This window comes from Parambassis ranga, chromosome 6, assembly GCF_900634625.1.
Source record: "Parambassis ranga chromosome 6, fParRan2.1, whole genome shotgun sequence".
NCBI lineage: Eukaryota > Metazoa > Chordata > Actinopteri > Ambassidae > Parambassis > Parambassis ranga.
The window spans coordinates 4,346,639-4,365,291 of NC_041027.1; the positions used below are offsets into that span (position 1 = coordinate 4,346,639).

The 18,653-nt window shown below is 44.1% G+C and overlaps 1 protein-coding gene and 1 long non-coding RNA gene across 2 annotated transcripts in view; one reads left to right on the top strand and one right to left on the bottom strand.

Moving 5' to 3' along the window:
• hipk2 (homeodomain interacting protein kinase 2) overlaps positions 1-18,653 on the bottom strand; it is a 63,219-nt gene that overhangs the window by 32,570 nt on the left and 11,996 nt on the right. The window contains exon 2 of the mRNA XM_028407623.1: positions 14,267-15,446. Within this exon, the coding sequence (XP_028263424.1) occupies positions 14,267-15,446 (1,180 nt within the window). The remainder of the gene's footprint in view (positions 1-14,266; positions 15,447-18,653) is intronic.
• LOC114437147 (uncharacterized) overlaps positions 1-18,653 on the top strand; it is a 48,307-nt gene that overhangs the window by 19,792 nt on the left and 9,862 nt on the right. The gene's annotated exons all lie outside the window — the stretch shown is intronic.

The window sequence follows — 18,653 nt, forward strand, 5'->3', positions numbered from 1 at the left end:
AAATCACAACAATCACAGGAAATGCCTGGGCCCTGGCTCCAGCTAATTGCCATGGCAATAACAAAGGAGGGCTTCCTTTGAGCGGAGAGGCAAATTAAACATTAGTTTAGAGTTTTCTTGGAGACCGAGGGATGTTATAATTACCCAGAAACCAACACATCAGCACTTTGCACGCCACACGTCCCACTCTTGCAGGAAAACAAATGTATCTCATATTCTGGGAGAGAGGCATTTTGGTGGTGGTGGTGGTGGTGGTGTGTGTGTGTGTGTGTGTGTGTGTGTGTGTGTGTGTGGGGGGGGGGGGGGGTGAAGAAGAGTACTAGGAGGGATATGGAGCATGGGGGTGGTGGTGAAGGAGAGAAGATAGCGAAGGGCATGGAGAGGGATGAGAGCGGAAAGCAGGGGATGGGGGAGGACAGAGATGGAGAGAGATGCGGGGGGATAATGAGGGGAAAGGAGGTGGAGAATGATAGCCCCTATCTCCAAAACACTCCATGCTGGTAGCGAGGCATCAAAATGTACACCCACCATTAGCATACTGACCCCACCCCTCTCCTCTGGCCTTTTCTCTCCCTCATTATCATCAGGCATGGTACATGGGACACGGGAAACACAAACCAAGCTCATTTCCCATCACATGTTTGCTAAATGTCACGCCAGCAATGAAATGAGAACCCAGGACAAATGGTGTTTCTGCACCATGTGACTAGGTCTCCTGTCTAGCTGGCCACCTAAGGGTTAAGTCTGTAAGCACTTCATTAATGTGGGTCGGTGCAGTGGAGCATGTTGCAGGCAAAAAACACAAACAAGGCTGGATCGAGCTGAGATATGCAACCATGGAAACTTCAGAAGACGTCCTTGGATCCTCCTCCCCATCAGGAGGAGGGAGGCAGACTCCCTGCCCCAGTGAGGAAGGCCAGCATCAGGGCCTTGAGCGATGTGATGTGTCCTGGATGGCTGGTTATATGTTTGATCTATGTCTGAGGGCACTGGCAAAGCCTGACACATTCAACCAGCCTGTCTAACCTAAATGTTCATTCAAAAGGCCTGTCTCTCCCTGCAGCCAGATCCTGCCCTCTGTCTGTCTGTAGGCCTGTCTGTCTGTGTCCTACAAGCTTGCCAGTCTGTCTGTCTATTGTTCTGTCTGCTTTTAACATCTGTCTGACTGTTTGTAGGTCAGGTGTGCTTGCTTGCCAGATAGCCTGCCTTCCCTTACACTGTATGGATGCATGAACTCATACAAGCCACTGACCATGCCCTGGAAATGTAATCATCCAGCACAGTTGGATGTTTGTTTGTGCGTGTACACACAGATGTGCATACAGGAGTGCAAACAGCCAGCCATGTACACAAACATAAGGAGTCCCACCCAACCATGATAGGAGTATTTTTTTAGAGAAACGGCCCTGGTGTTCATGTTTGTTTTTGTGCTCAAAAGGCTCAGGTCATGTGTTGTATTAGTCACACAACACTAACCTCTCCTACACACATGGACATACACACGCAAATACCCCCATGTCAGCAAGCCAACCTCATAAACCACTCACACTCTAATTGGTATGTAGTAATTTTTAAGCTCCTATAATAAAGGAAACTTTTTCTACCCCAATTACTTCTCCATGTTTATGTAATGGAGCTTGTTATTTTCTGACTTTTAATATCTCCTCTCATATAACTGTAAGCTATGTGAATAGCCTTAATAGACCACAGGTCCTCAAGGATTTGTTACTTTTAGGGAAATCAGGGCTGCAGTGATACAGTCTTTTGCAAGCAAGCCAAAGTGGTGACATCAGTTAATTGCATAAATTGGATCGGGATCAGGCCAGGCATGAGAGAGATTATGACACAAGGGCAGACTACACTGCTAGAGGGACAAAGCAGTGTTTCTGACACCAGCATTCAGGGGGAAAAAGAATTACATCACTGGGTCGGGGTTATGTAAAACACAAGACCTGCTGTAAGATGGAGAAAAACATCCAGAAGGAGATAACTCCTTGAGATATAGACAGTCTTTTTCAGCTTTCTCTTTGTGTTCAGGATCAGCGTGAGGAACCATAAAGCAATGCAGAATGATTTTGAACTTTGGCATCACTCTATATTTCTGCATATAAAGTAGAAAGACTACAAACAAATCCACCAAGTACTAAGAAAACATATGCCACTGAAACCTGCGATTGAGCAAGCACTGGAGGGAGGGGGGGGGGGGTACGATCTCCACCTCCTCATCAGTAGGCCTAAAGACTATCCCGTAGATGCACAGAAACCCAGGGGGGAGATCAAAGCCTGTGTGATCCAGTGACTGTTGTATCACCAACGGCCTGCTCTCCCACTGCGGGGCCTCCTGTTACGACAGGGAAGAGAGGGAATACAAAACACTGACCTGGTCCCGTCTACGCATGCAACCATCCAAGATCTTTAGCCAGGATTTAATTTCACCCCCACCCTTCTGCAACTACATTTACATCCCACTTTGCATTCCATTAATTTCCATTTGACCGCGCTTGCATGTTTTTGCAGGCAACATGAATAGTCATAAGCAGAAAAGATAACAAGATAATGACAAGAGACATGTAAAAAAGGTTTATGCTGCTGCAGAATAAATTTGTTATTTTAATTGCACATACTATATATTGCATTAGGCTTGTCAATTATGAAAAAAAATAGTGCAAAATCTGTCTGCTTCCATGTCCTTGCTGCATTGTTCACCCTAACTCCAATTCAAAACCAGCGCTTCGTCTCTCTGAACCCGACAGCCACCCCCTCACCCTCTTCTCCTCTGTCCGCTTCGGTGAGATGAAGCAAAGGAGACATGCACGATTGGACCCTGTTTTCTTCCCTCAGAGGAAAGGCATCTCAACAGGCCTGCTATTGACCACATCCACCAGGAGAGGGAGCGGGTCAATGTAACAGAAAGCAGGGGACCATTTTGGACCACTTAACTATAATCAGTAAATGCACCCTGGTCGCAATTAGCGCAGGGCCACCCTGAGAGTGTTCGTTTTGCTCACAGCTCTGTCTGTGTTTTATTCTGCTCCACAGGAACCTTGTAATGCAAATAGCCCTCCTCACATCCAGCTTAACAATGGGGAAGGAGGAGGGAGTTGTGCTGGAGCACTCCGCTGTCCTTACTTTGTGGTTGTTTCAGTGAGCACAGTTCCCCTACTATGCGGAGGAGAAATACATCTTACATTATCTGGCTTGCTGTAAAATCAGGCAAACAGAGGATTATTATCTGCAACATACTGCACATGACTAACATTTTGATCCAGGGTCAGTGCTGCCTCATCTGTAAATCTAAAAGAGCTGTTATGACTTGTCTTTGGATGCTTCTGCAGCTGGCTTTATGCAATTAGCCCCATAAAAATGGCTTCTTGTTATAAATCAAAGAAAGACTGTGAAGAAAACAGAGAAGCCTTTTTTAAGGCTGAAACCAAACAGGAAATTGAACAGAAATGTGACAGGTAGCTGGTGCTATCCGCAGAGCCTCTCCCATGCTCCGATACACTCCTCAAATCATTTCTGATTCACTGCACTTAGTCATCCATTCTCCTCCTTTTCCCCCTGCTCCTGTGAAGAAAAGGCAAACAAAACAGAAGGACAGACAAACAAACAGACGGCCTTTTTAACTGATGCTGGCATTTCTGCCGAACAGGTGCTGCAGTTATGATTGATTTGAGGTGCAGTGTGCATTTACGATTGAAAGGGAAGAGCCGAGCACAAAGACACGTGAGCTCAAGGAGTCTGTTAAACTCTCTCTTCCTGCGGTAACGCTTGTCTTTGACTGATTCAAGAGCAGCAGTGTTAACTCCGTCAGCAGCACAGCTTGCCTGCGATGCTTGTGGGTGCAGATATTTCAGTGTAGCATACACCTGTTAGCACACACAGAGAAAGGCACAATAAAGTATGTGACCTCCTTTTATTTAACCACCTGTTTACTGTGCCAAAAGCAAAAAACCAGACCCATATTTAAACATTACCTTCTTTATGCTACATAGAATATTCTGAAGGAAAGGATGACAAGATATTTCTTTTTCTATTATTGAAAGCCAATAGCATCTCGCATCCTCAGGGTCTTTAGAGTGTTCACGTTCAAAGCCTCTACTCAAGCATCCACCCACTGCATGCAGTATTGTTGTATACTGTTGCATATATTAAAGCTCTCTGCCGTCACAGCCAGCTGTGAGGGATGAGGCTTTGAGATCACACGTGGCCTCTGGATGTGATGATTGAAATGCCAGACAGATATGTGCAAGGGACAAAGGTTAGGATAAAGGAAATGGAGAAAGGAAGGGAGGGATGTACAGGAGCGGGAGGAGAGTAGAGGGAGGAAGGTTAAGGGAGGATGATGGAAAGTTGTAAAAAAAGGAGCAAAGGGGGACAAGGGGTAAGGATCCTAATGAATGTTCCCTGCTGTTTTCTCAGCTGTTCTCCTCTATGACATGAGCAGTGAATATATATATATATATATATATATATATATATATATATATATATATATATATATATATATATATACATATATATATATATATATATACATGCATACATATATACACACACACACAAGGGTGAAAAAGAAAGTCTGGTTAAGCTAAATAGGCCATTTTTCTTTCCCCTTCACACACCGGAGGGAGGAATGAGCACACCTAAAAACCACATCTTTTGTTTCTAACTTGAAGCCTCCTAGTCACCATGGTGACACTGTGAATAACAAGGTTAGTTTGGGACTTTGGCCCTTTGGGGGGTTTTGTGCTTCTCCAGCACCTACATGTGTTATGTCAAGAACTGGCACACACACATACACTGATACAGAGACAGCAGAGACAATGGGCTGTTGCAGGTTTCTCAACAGCTTTCTATTTTTTAACCTGTTTCGAAACTAAAAACACTGGGGCACAGAGCACTGACAAAGACATGCCAAAGACTTTAATAAGACATTAGAAGGAGTTGTAAGGAGAGGCAAGCATTTCCACGGGGACAGAGCTATGACTCAAAGCCAATAATAATAACATTGTCATGGGTAAAATCTATATACTTTTTCTGCACAAGAGAGGGAGTGCAAAATGCACAATGTACACAGCTGGTAACAGGCTGCAGATGAAAGCCAATTTGGGTTTCTTTGTGTAACTGAGAGCTTCAGTTGGACCACAGGTGCCTGTGGAACAAAGACAGACAGAAGCAAGGGAGAAAAGGGGAAGAGATCGAGAGCCAGAGAGGGAGAGTGATAGAGTAGGGGAGGAGAAGGAGAGGTGGGCAGAAGTAGGAAGTGGGGGTGGGGGGGATTGGGACACAGGGCGTTCTGGCCCACCTGGGCAAACAATAGCAGGGAGATGAGAGTGTGGCTCAAGGGCCCTCCCTGTCCCTAAAGTACACAGCTGTCGGTTTCGGGCAGGCATGAAGATCAAAAACAGCCCCGGTCGAGTTCAGGTGTTGGGCCTTCAGAGGGGGGAAAAAAACAAAAAAACGGACAATTTTTTGAACAAGAGCCTTGGTTGCTATGACAACGGCCGCAACAGAGAATCTTTTTAGAACTCGAGAAGTGATGCATGTTAATGTTTTGCATTCATTTTGACAAATAACGCTGCACAAGAAAAGGTCTACTACCTTTTTAAGAGACACAAGGAAATTTTATTGTAGTCATAAATGCATTTTCTGCTTAAGATACAACATGTAGTTGCAGGATCAAGGGATGCAGCATCATTAATACATTTATTTGTATAGAGTCTGGATTTCTGGTAAGGATGCCCACAGACCAAAAAAATTGGCATTGTGAATATGGAAATCCAATCATAAAGTATATATAATAAGGGGAAAAATACATATAAGTCCTTTATGTTGTGATACAAGGACAAATGTCCTTATATTAAGATAAGTCATTTGTTTGTTGATATACAGATTGTGGCATAAATGATGGTGTTGCTGTCTTGCTGCTGTTCCTACTGTGTTTAAAGGGGTGATGTGAGTTATGTCCAGTTCATGCTGATAACACACACTGAGATGTAGTGTTGTCTCAACTCAGCAACAGCCAGTGGTAGCACACCTGGTGTCGCACCACATGTGTTTACTGTATTGTAATGTCTGGTAAATCAGTTGATCCTGAAAGCCCATTAGGTGGTTTTAGGATCATCATCTGCGGCTTCTATTTACATGTATACGGCTTAGTTTGGGGTTTGTTTCTTGTCTTCTTCTTTTATATGTATAATATTTCTGCTTTTTCTTCTTATCTACAAGCTTCCTGTTCTTTTTCCCCTCTGTGGGCTGATATATAGCGTCTTTATGCTCTTTCGGTGCCTCCCAGCTTGTGCACTCAATAACCAGCTGAACTCCACAGACAATCCAATGCTCCTCGCTCATAAAAAACAGGGATTAGTCTTCAAAGCTCAGTGGCTCAGCACACAGAGAAAGTTCATTAGTTTGCAATGCTCTTCGTCATGAAATCTAGCAACATAGTAGATCTGAATTAAGCAATAGCGCACACAACACTTCTGTGGCAGCCTGTCTGTAAGCAATGAAAAAAAAAGTCTTGGATGCTGCCCCATTCCTAATGCTAACCCTTTTAATATTTAACCAGGATCCAATACAGGAGTAATTATTTTTCCAAACAAATTACGCCTCAGGCCGAAACCACCGCAATCTGATACACCACAGCGATACATTCTCTGTCACAAGGCGCTATTAGTCATTTTAAATTATTTATCAAGCTAGGGTGGAATAGGATTTGCTTCAGACCCGTTTTATGACAAGCATACGGCTTCAAAAGAATTTAGAGTGGTCATTGTATTGTATTGTATTCCAAAAAAAGGCAGTTTTTAAAAAAAAAAAAAAGACTTCTCTGGCTCATTTTCAGAAACCGCTGTAGACGTCAATATGTGAGGAGACACAAGGTCAATAAAAGAATGACGATGCTGACGCAAGTTATGTGGAAATTGCCCATTTTTTTCTGACATATCAACAAGATTGTTGGACTTCCCAGCTGATGACTCCACAATGCAAAAAGATGGCTCCATCAAATCCAGCGTGTTGAAAAAAAATCAATCATAATGAACTGTGCTCACCCATAAATTACACATACAAAAACTTCCTTTAAATCACGACTCTAATATACTTCTTCAAACTTGAAACGCAATCTGATCTTGGCGTGCCTTAGCCTGTACTTTCATTTTCCTGGCTAAACATTTTATAACGCATTCCTGATCCTATCCGAGTGTCATAATTGTAAGGCGTTAATAATTAGAATCTAAAAAATCACATAGTGATGCTGCTTTATGACTTTATTAGCAGTGCTGAAAATAGCCTGTGTGGTAAGAACAGAGCCTCATTTATTCTGCCATCTGCAATGAAAAATAGCAACATTTTTATAGAGCGACAACTGTCGCAAGAATATGAGCTATGTATCATCGCTGTCGGACATCTTCCATCAAGCATAATGAACACATTAAAAAAGGGGCGAGGGGGCAGAGAGGGGCAGCACGTGAAAACAGAGGTGGATACATTTGTTTTAATGGCAGTTAAAGGAAAATCAAGTTACTGTGTTGAGTGAGGGATGATACTAAATGAAGAAAAGGAAGAGAGAGGGACACGGGAGGTGGGGTCATCAAAGCCTATTTTGTCTCTTTATGCAGGGGCCCCAGCTGGCTGGCTAAAGCACTGGAGAGCTCTGCCCACTTGCCTGCCGCAAATTAGCCAAACTATTTACCCTCATATATGCACATTAGCAAATTCCTCCAATTGAGAAAACAAATGCATCTGTTTTGTTTCGTAGAAAACTTCATGGGAGACTGCATGGGCCTTTGCACACCAGGCATTCTCTGTCACAGTGGCGCGCACACACACACATACACACACAGTGACGATGGAGCCAACTGCAGGTCCCTGCTGGGCCTCCCCAATTCCCCCCTGGTCTTCTCCCCAGCTGGACAGCTTTGGGTGAACCCCCTGTCTGACTCTCTTTTTAACTGTTGTTATAGAGTCTACCTCTATAATTAGACTCTTTTTAATTTTATCACATGACCTGCATTAAATGAGAAAAATCTGGGTCCCAAAATGAGCCTTTTTTCTTTTATTTAACAACTCCTCATTGCCCTTGCTGCATATTTTCCATCGCAGTGTTAGCTTTTAAATATTCATGTAAGTGGATGGAAGAGGTGAGGGAGGGAGGCGGGAAAGAAGAGAAAGGGAAGGAGGGCGGGAAGGAGCCAAGACAGCATGCGGCAGTGGGGGCTACCCCCTCTTCTGGCGCTCCCTGTGGAGGGATAGCGGGCATACAGGAATGGTGGAGGGAGGGGATCAGCAGGAGGCCTCATGATTTATTTAGACCCGGGGGCACCTGTGCCAGTCAGCCGCTGATGGCAGCCATCACCCTGCCATCCCACTGGTTCTTGAATTCAGAATAAAAGACAAATCGGCGGCATGCAAGAAAATGAATAGTACTGCTGGGAGAAAATTCACCTGTCCTGTTAATGAGTCTCAGACTGAAATGAGAAGAAAATTCCATTGTTCTGTGGCCGTAACCCTACCAGCCTGGACATTCTAAGGACCCTAGCCTGCAGTGCCATGCAAGAACTCGTGTGCAAACACATGTGAAGTGGATGAAAGTCACTACCTGTGTGCTCCCATTATTTGCTAAACACCCCAAAAGCTTAGAGGAGGAAAAATCCTACGTTTCAAATAAGCCAATCAATACAGAGCAGAGAGATTGCAGCCTCAGTGAGCCGAGTGGGCGGCCTGCTGTGTTTTATCAAGGCAGCTTAATTTCCGTCAGCTTAATATCCTGGGATATGTATGGAAATTGAACTGTGAGGGAGAACAAAGGCAAGTAACCGGGATGAAACGATGTAGTAAAACTCTGTCTTATCGTAGGTGCACACAAAAATACACACACAGGGCCAGGCACACACCTGGGTGGCCTGTCAAGAGGGCACCGACAGGTGGATCCATCAGCCGGGTGGCAAAGTTCACATTCTTCCTTAAGATTTAAATCATTCTCATTCATTATTTGCCAAAATGTCGCCAGACTACTGCATATGTTACGATGCATATGCTTGACTACCGGTGGTTAATTAGCTTAGCTGCTACATGTCTCCTGCTTGCTGACTCCTCTGTGGAGACACATGGAAGAGTTACCCAGAGGCAAATTATAAATGAGAAGCAGGTTATTAGGATTCTGTCATGCATACTAAGGTGTTATGAAAAAAGCACAATAGTGCATACGCAGTGCTTTAATTATCATTTTAGGGATCCTTCTCCTCAGTTCCTGTAACGACTTCAGCATCTTCAGCAACAACAACAACAAGGAGGCTCTGGCCGTGATTGATTGGTCATCAGCAGGAAATATAAAAGTCAGCAAAAAAAAAAGTAACATTCGACAACCGCCCAGTCATGCTGGAGCTAATGAAAGCTCATTTGAATTAGTAATAATCTACCACTGCTTGGGGAAAGAGCGCACTGTTCCAGGCACTGGTGAGGAATGCAAAACAACAACCTGTCTACACACCCCCACCTTTGTCCCGCTGTCCTCCCCCCCAACTCCCGCCTCCCATTTTCCTTCCCGTTCATGATACTTTCTTGAGAAGCTTCTCATAAACAACACCTGCACCATTAGCAGCGGCGGTGCCACTGAGCGTCTCTAATTCATCCTTCCTCTGTAGCAACCTGATCCTGCCGTTTACCTACCTTTCTCTCCCTCTTTGGCACATACACTTTAACACACGCTTCACAGAACAGTAACTAATAGCAACCTCATTCATTAAAACACCCCTTGATGTTTCGCACGAAGGCAGGGTAAATGTGCTGGAACGCCTGTGTCCTGTCCGTCTGGTTGTGCGGCACTAACAACAAGAGATAGAGAGACAGATAGACAGGTGGAACTGAGACTCGTCTTACACCCCTCAGTCCAAGCACGACTGCACCACCCCTGATGGAGACAGACGATACATATTTCATCAGTTATTAGGGGAACGGCATAAGCCCTGGGGGGTGTCAGGACTGTAGCATCAGCTGCGCCCATCTTTACGCCAACATAAATAAAGATATGGAATCTAAAAGTAGAAATGTTCTAATATATGAGCTTTCTGTGAAGTTTCCATTTGGATGCATTAAGATCTCTTTCGCCTTGAGGCCTCGAGCTTCACACTGATAACACTGAGAGAACACAGACACTGGCCACTTCACATTACTGGTGACATCAAAAAGCCCATTCCTCCCTTTAAAATGCAATTGACTCATTTTCTATTCAGCCACAATGTCTAACAGGCTAATTCCTCTGGCTGTACCTCCGCAAGTGTGTATATAAGGACCCTATACGGTGTTCATTCTTCTAAGCATGACTTCTGTGTATTTAAAGATGTAAGCTGCAAGGTGCTGACACATGTGCAGTCTGCGCAATACAGCTCCAGGCCTCTGGGTTGTTAATATTGAAATGCTTAATTACTAGAGGAAATTGCTCTGTCTCCTCGTCCCTCAGTCTTGTGGCAGCTGAGTAAGACGCTGGTGTAAAACATCCAGTGTGAGAAAGCCTTTCTTAGAAGGCATTCATAGTGTGGGGACTATTTTTACACACAAAAAAGTAAGAATGAAAAGACAGCAAGCGAGAGAAATTAAAGTCTGCTGTCTGACTTGTCACCTCCCCCACCGACCACTCACTGCACGAACCTCTGAGTGTTCAGTATGTCTAGACATTTAGTGGTGAGGATTTTATGTAAACTAACAAGAGACATAAGCACCTCTCAGACATGCATCCAGGAGCAAACATAATATGCTGACAACGTTTGCAGAGACAGACACAGGCCATGCAAAAGGTGATGCAGCAGGCATCTGAGTAATCTGAGTAACATTAACACAAAAGTGAACAATGCCTGATTTTAGTGATGCATAATATTTGCCTCTGCACCCACAGTACAGAATTTGTTTAGTGGCTCTCAAAGGAATAAAAGATATTTTCAATATTTCAACAGAATGCCCTTCAGGATATTCCACATGTTTAATCTGTGAACATCTGGACCTGGGTAACTTGAGTCTCAAGATGCCTGTTGTGTTAGTTGCATGACCTTTAATATTAATGTGGTAATGGTCTAAAGTCACAAATGTGGTTGAAACAGCAGTCCCACTTTCAAAAAAAACCCGTCAGTTCAGGAAGAGTGTGGGTCTCCTTCTCTCCCTGCCTCTGTATGCACATTACACACCACTGGAGTCATCACAAAGCCTGTTCCAACCAAGAAACTACTGCCTCAGGAAACTTTACATAAACACATATAATGTCTTGCTCCATCCCACCCATCTCATGGCCTTAAACCTGATGAGATAAATAGGACAACAAAATGCCCAGCTGGGACCAACTATAATCCCTTTATTTGGCACAGGGTTAGCTACACAGGGTACTAGCCAGCTTACCTGTTACATCATTAGCTACAGGCAACAGAAGAAGAGCAGGAAGTGAGGATAAAAGAAGTAGGACCAAAGTTAGGTCACAAAGTGGTGTAATCAGGACGTAAAGATGCTCAAGCAAACGGCATTTAAATAACTGGGAGGCGGTCTTTATTAAAATACAGGACTACCAAGTGCTGACGTACCACAGACAGGCACATTTGACAAGGATAGATGAGCCCAGCCACGTGACCCTGCATTTGCTAAGCACTGAAGTGAACAAAGTTGAAACTGTAAGCACCCTGAGAGCTGCACACGTTTACCTTGAATGCTGGTATTTTATTTGCATGACTCAACCTTTTGGAAAATCCATAACTCGTTTGCAAGGCCATTACAGCGCACATACAACATCAACAGCAGGCGATATATGTGACATCAAACATGCACACAGCAGTGTGGAATGTGAAAAGTGAGAGAAAATGGCTTTGAAGGTTTATGTCTACAATGTCTTCAGGCATCTATATAGAAAAGTCTCACTGCTAAAGCTGTTATAGTTTCACAATAAAAATAGCATTATGCTATTTTCTAGTGTTAATCAGAAATTAAAACAGCGGAAAAAATAAAAACAGTAAGTGAAACCTACATTTCCACTTAAAAGGGAAACAATGGTTCCCGCATGGGAAAACCAGTCTCATGGGAAAAACCCCTGTGACTGTATACAACTGACCTCCAACTGTGGACTTTAGTTGACCCTTGTATTTGCTTGTACACAGACTAATAGAGAAGAATAAGAATAGGCATCTCAGAATGTTTGAAACTCACAACTGTAAAGCTGTTATTGTGAAACTAAATACATTTTGCACTTTGCACAAAGCTAAGAGCTAAAATAAACAAACACACTGCTCTCCCAATCCCTCCTTACTATTATTCCCTAAGGTCATTTTACCTCATCAGTCATTAACAGGAAAGCATTTAATTTAACAAGAATACAAGGCAGGGATATGGCTGCTTTTGTAGAGAATATAAGGTAACAGAGCCAGATAACAGGAGCTGGGAAAACACACCTGTGTGTAATCTCCACCCTGTTAAGGTACAGGCAACAGAAGCTGGCCCACTATCTTCTCATCTGAAACCATCAAAGATGGTTTGATGTAAGCTTTTGAACTCACTGTGAACTCTTACCCGCAGCCAAACTTTGTTTGCTGTGTACAGCATTAAGACACCTTCGATGCTGCTCATCTGCCATGAGCTCACTGCTTTGAATGGTATTGTAAGACTTGCCTCACTCCTCACAGTGAGTCCTGAGACAGCGCACACAAAAAACCATGTGATCCACACACTCACTCCAGGGTCACCAAGTCCCTCGTCTGGGTTTTTTGGTGGCTGGTGGGTAATTTTCTGGTCAATGTCAGCCTTTCTTTCCCTTCCTCTGCTGCCAAGAGGAAATGAAGGGATGATCTTTCTGGCTCTCCTTTGCTGGTCACTCCCAGAGAAAACAAACAGTAACGTTTTATAACCTGCTTGTTGACCTACAGCGAGGAGCAACAACAGGCTAGCAGGTGTTTACTTCAAGATGAGTTACAGCACTGACCTGCTGGCCTGTATACAATACAATTCCCATGCAGGGAGTAAGTTTTAAGAAGGGAAGTGCTGAGTAGTTTAATAAACAGTACAGCCGACTTAAAATAATTCATGTGTCGGATGTGATGAAATGTTTTAATGTGCCATTACTTGTTCTCTCTACTGTAAACCTCACCATCTTCCTGTTCTAACAGGAAACAACGGTCCTCAGTGCAGCACATTTAAAAACCTAGTGATAAACTGTAAAGATAATAAAACCAAACCTCTCCATCAACAGAATCCATTCAATGGGGAGACCACAGAATCTGCACTGTGCACAGTTGCACACCACCTGGCATGTGTAGGTATATGTGCGTATGCGGTACCACAGTGCACACGCACACACACACACCTGTTCTTCCTTCAGCCCCGGCACAAGGCCCGAGCCCCAAACAAAGCTTCTCTCTGTACAGACATGGACTCTGTTTGATTCCCCCCAAACACTGCCTCTGCTGAAACCCAAACATTGTTTGCTATGGGTGAAAAACATTTTTAAAAAGTGCTGTGAGAAGAAAGAAAAGGTCTTCCCAGAGAGTCATCTGGTTCTAATGCAGGGCCCACTGGTGTGGATTACAAGCACATATTACAGGAGAACTCAGCCTGACCCCTCATCTCGATCCCGAGGGAAATGGGAGCCAGCCACGGCGATGGGGGGCTTAGGGTCGGGGGGCCTGGGGGGCAGAGGGGTGAATAGAAGCTTGTGGGCAGACTGCCACCCCGCATGATTGGTGCCCTTCTTCTATAAGGGAGTGTCTCTAAGATCTTTTCAAAAACCGTTCTATTGAAAACAGGAAAAAACACTTTCTTCCCGTCAGTGATACTAACAGCAAAGTCTTTGCTTCAAATATTCCCTGAGAGCTTCAGAAAACTTGTGAAGAAATTTAACAGGCCTTCTATAATCATCAAAGTAGCACTAAAACATGCTTGTTTTATCACATTAAACACAATAAGCAGCTGGCTACCCAGCAAGCCTTTGAGTTTTACTGCCCTCCATCACGTTCGAAAGGAGGGTAAACAAGCACGGGAAAGAGACAGAATTGGAATGAAGAGAAAGACTTGAACAGCAGCTCATATGGTTGGCAGCAAATCTGGATGTTTGGCCAAATAATCAGTTCAGCTATGAAAACATTCCTATTAAAGCAGTGATAAATCAAACAAGATGTAGAGAGTACAATCATCCAAACAAGAACAAATGGAGAGACTTATTTTTTGCACTTCTTTGATCTGCAGTGTTACATAAAATAAGTCATTTCAGAACAAACGATTACATCACAGTTGATCTTACCTGTAGTATCTGGACTGTAAGTATGTGGAGCAGACCGCTTTGGACACATGGCTGGCTGAGCCAAAGTCAATGACCTTGACCCTGTAGGGCTGTCGAGAAGGGTCCACGAGCATGATGTTCTCTGGCTTCAGGTCAGCGTGGATTAGCCCCAGGCTCTTCAGTTTCATGAGCGCTGTGGCCACCTGCTGCAGCACGGGTCTGATGTACTTGAGTGGCAGAGGGCTGAACTTGTTCTGCTTGAGGAAGTCGTACAGGTTCTGCTCTAACATCTCAAACACCAGGCACGTGTGGTTCTTGTGCTGGAAGCACTCATAGGCCCTCACAAAGTTGTAGTCGTCCGCGCTCTCTGTACTGAGACGTGCCAGGATACTAACCTCGATCTGGCCCTGCCGTGCGTACGAAGGGTGGTTTTTTAAAATCTTGATCGCCACTATCTCGTTGGTGCCCCTTTTCCAGCACTTAACCACCTGTCCAAAGGTCCCTCGGCCCAAGAACTCCAGGACTTCATAGGTGTTAGTCATGGAGCAGAGCACCTCATGCTGCACCAGCTGGTAGTCCCCTTCATTGTTGGAGCCACTGTTCTTGGACGTCGCTGTGGAGGTGGCAGTGGCGACAGTGGCCACTGTGGCTCCGCTGGCTGCTCCGTTCTGGATCATTGGTGGGCCGTGCTCCTCAATGATCTGCACACTGCTGTTGTTGTCAAGCTCCTCACTCTTGCGTTTAAGCCCGCATCGCTGGTAGGTGTCGAGGAGACTGACCGTGCTGCGGCGTGTCAGGTTGTGAACGCCGACCCCGCCACCCACACCGCTGCCACCCCCGCCACCTCCACCACCGCTACTGTTGCTGCTGCTGCCTCCACCACCGCTGCCCAGCAGAGACCCCACGGCCCCCGAAGTGCTGCTGGCTGAGGCGACCACAATGTGGCCCGCGCTTGCTGGGAAGATGAGAGCCTGCTCGTAGGGCAGGGTGGAGCTGGCGACCTGCAGGGAGCTGTTGATGCCCAGGGGGCCACTAGTGGCCGACACGTTCTTGCTGCTGTTGTGGCTGTAGACTTTGCTGTGTGTGCCGTACCCTGTCATATCCCAGTTACAACTCTGCTCCACCTTCAGTTTCTTCACGCTAAAGAAGGCACTTGACTGGAGAGTGTGAGGGGAGAAGACTTGCACTTGCGAGGCCATACCTGTGACAAGAGGGGAAACAGAGGGGAGGAGTGAGAACCGAAAGTGAGAGGTTAGGAATTTGAGAGTGTCTGAAACTTGAGTGGGAGCCAGAAGCTTTAAATAAAGACAGCTTGGGTCAGAGCAAGTCATTAAAACACCAAGCATATATGCTGATGTGTCAGCATGTTAACCCCTGAACTCATCATCATAAAGAGGCAGGTATAAAATGACCTTCAAAATGTCATTAAAGCATCTGTTGTTTTGGTACCATCAGTACTATTATGTAATACTTTTACCATGTCATCATTTCTTTTAAATCAATGCATGATAATAAAAGTTTTGGTTTGTTTTTTAATATTATTATATAACACAAAAAAGGTCCAGCAAATAGATAAGAAGATTTAGACTAGTACTTATGCAAACCACAGGTTCATGCAGAGGAAAAGTCATTTCTCCACCTGCAGCAAAGCAAATAGACCCAGTGAATACTAAAAGAATACCCTTTCATTGGACACTCCACAGAGGAGCAAATCATACACACACACACAAAAGCCCACAAAAAAGCCTGAGAGAATGACTGCAATTTCCTTCCCCACCACTTCCCTGGCATTTATTGGTACACAATTACTCTCTTTAAAATAGGTGGTTGAAGATTTTTTGTTTTTCAAGTAACTATGAAAACAGTAGAGGGGCATTGAACTCCATCTAAAGCACAGATCCTGAAAACAACAAAACAAAAGCAAAACTGCAGCGAGACTGCGCTCTGAACTCCTGGGAACAAGCTGCCTCAGAATAAGCAAAAGCTTCTCCAAGCAAACAACTGCCCAAAAATAGTCCCTTCCTTTATCTCGCTCTCTTTGCAAACAGGCTTGTTTGTAGCATTGAAATGATTATTACAGCACAAGGAAGATTATATGAGACTTGTACTAATGCTATGTTTAAACAGTTTCCAGTAAACCCAAAATTAGTTTACTGCTAACAAAGTAAGAGCTTCCACCTGGCCATGCCAACGCCCACACACACACAATTACGTCTTGTTGTTGATCAACTGAAGCATGATTTGAAGAATGCTACACACACAGACACTAACAAAACTCATACAAACAGCCCTTAAACTTTGCTTATTGCTGGAAAAATTGCTGCTTTTGTGTGTTAAACAGGCGTCTTGAAAGCTTTTGTTCTGTTCAGAGATAATTAAAGAGCCACACTCCCTCTAAGGACGACTTCTATAATTCTGTGGACAGAAAGCACAGAGGAGGGGGCATGCCTGGTCACTTTGTCATTATTAGCCCTTTCAGTGATGATGATGATAAATTCAGTGCAGAAGCTGGCAGCCTTCCACTATACTTTGCTTCATCTGTTTTTTTTTTTTCGTTTTTGTTTTTTTTAATTTACTGACCTCTCTTTCCTCTATGTTTCAGTATTTTTTTTAGTTTCTCCCCTGGCCTTGCCTGGACTTACTAGTTATCTCTTTGGTCATCTGGTCTTAGCCCTAATGCGGCAGGATTGAAGCTGCGGTGCATATTAGAGGGCTCACTCTAAGCTTGTTGTACATTAGCTGATGTAGCATTGCACCTCCACACTTATTTAAGCTACAGGTATAATATCTGCAAATTTGTGCTCTCAATAATCATAAAGGCAGTCTTTTGTTGCTCTGAGTGCCCACTTGTGCCGTAGGTATGGCTGGTGCAGAGAGGTAATGAAGAACGTCCGCTAGGCTATTAGGGGCAAGGCTCTCTGCTAATCACATAAGCCCCGAAGGCCAGATGTCACTCCTTGGATTACCAATTCCTGTGCCTGGACTTTACGCTAAAAATAATTTGAATGATGGGTTGCGTCACAGAGCAGTGTCAACAGTGTGTGTGACTGAAGAGCCTGACAGGATAATCACAGGCACAGACTGATGGACAAAAAGATGGATGGATGGACACAGAGCCAGCCTGGTCGTCTTATGGTGGAAAATTCCAGCATTACATATCTGCCAGCATGATTATGGATAGCTCAGGCTTTTACAAGGCCAGAATGAGGCTAGCTGCTCTTTGCATTTGTATCACATGAATCCCACCCCCCCCCCCCCCCCCCCCCCCTTCAATCCTGATGTTAGTCACTCATTGACTCTGTGTCAGTTTTAACACTGTGGTCAAAGAGTTCATTTAACATTGCCTGAAAAGTGCAATGAACTAAAGGCCACACATGCTCTCCTATTTTGGGAAAGGGCTCTGAAATAAATCTGAGAAAAACTGTTACAAATGAACAGGAAATTCAGCTTTAAGAAATTCTACATGGGTCTGAACAAACAGCTGCACAGTTTAGACTCATGGAGAACACAGATAAGTAATTAAATGAATCAAAAGTAAGAGGTCAAATGGCTGGAATGTTATCTCATGACAACATACACGGGCAACAATGTGACCAATTATACTTCATTGGGAAAGCGGCTGTACTCCTCGTGAATCAGTCTTCGTCCTAACTGAAATTCAGACATATTTATGATTTAGAATCTGAACAGCCAAAGCCTCTATACTGTTGTCAGAAACGCCACAGTATAAAAAGACCTTCCCTTGAAATAGTCTCTTGAAGTTTATTTGAATTTCTGAACTCTATGCCAAGCACAAAACTGTAAAGGTCCATTGTTGTACATTTACAATGTTGGAATGCCTTCAGTAGCCAAGGCTTTCCATTTAGCATACCTAAAGGAACACTGTGTGTCCCACACACTGCAATTAAGCATACCAGAGAGGCATTTTCCACTGTTTAGAGGCAGCATGTTGAAATGGTAATAGTCAATGTTTTCAGAGAGATTACTTCTCTGTCAGGGGTTTGTTAATCTTCTTTTTGGGAGGATCAGGGCCATTCTGCCTGCCATGTGAGGGTGAGAGATGGACTGAAAGGGAGTGAAGAAGAATAGAGCGTGAAGAGCGGGGCCATGAGTGGGCCCTTACATTCTAGCCTGTGACCTGCTTCTGTTTGCTGTCTTTTATTAAAACCGTCATTTATACTCTGTTGACAACATGACAGAGTACTGATGAGGACGCCTTTAGACACCATGAGACCTGCCAAGCAGCCCTTTGTAATAACAAATAGTCTTTTAATATAAAACATGCATTCATTTTACTCATGCATGTCCTGGTAGAGATACAAAGGAAATGGATCATAAAAAAATCACAAAACAATCTAATAACTGTATTGATAGTGAGGACAACTGATCCATCAACCATACATTCTGA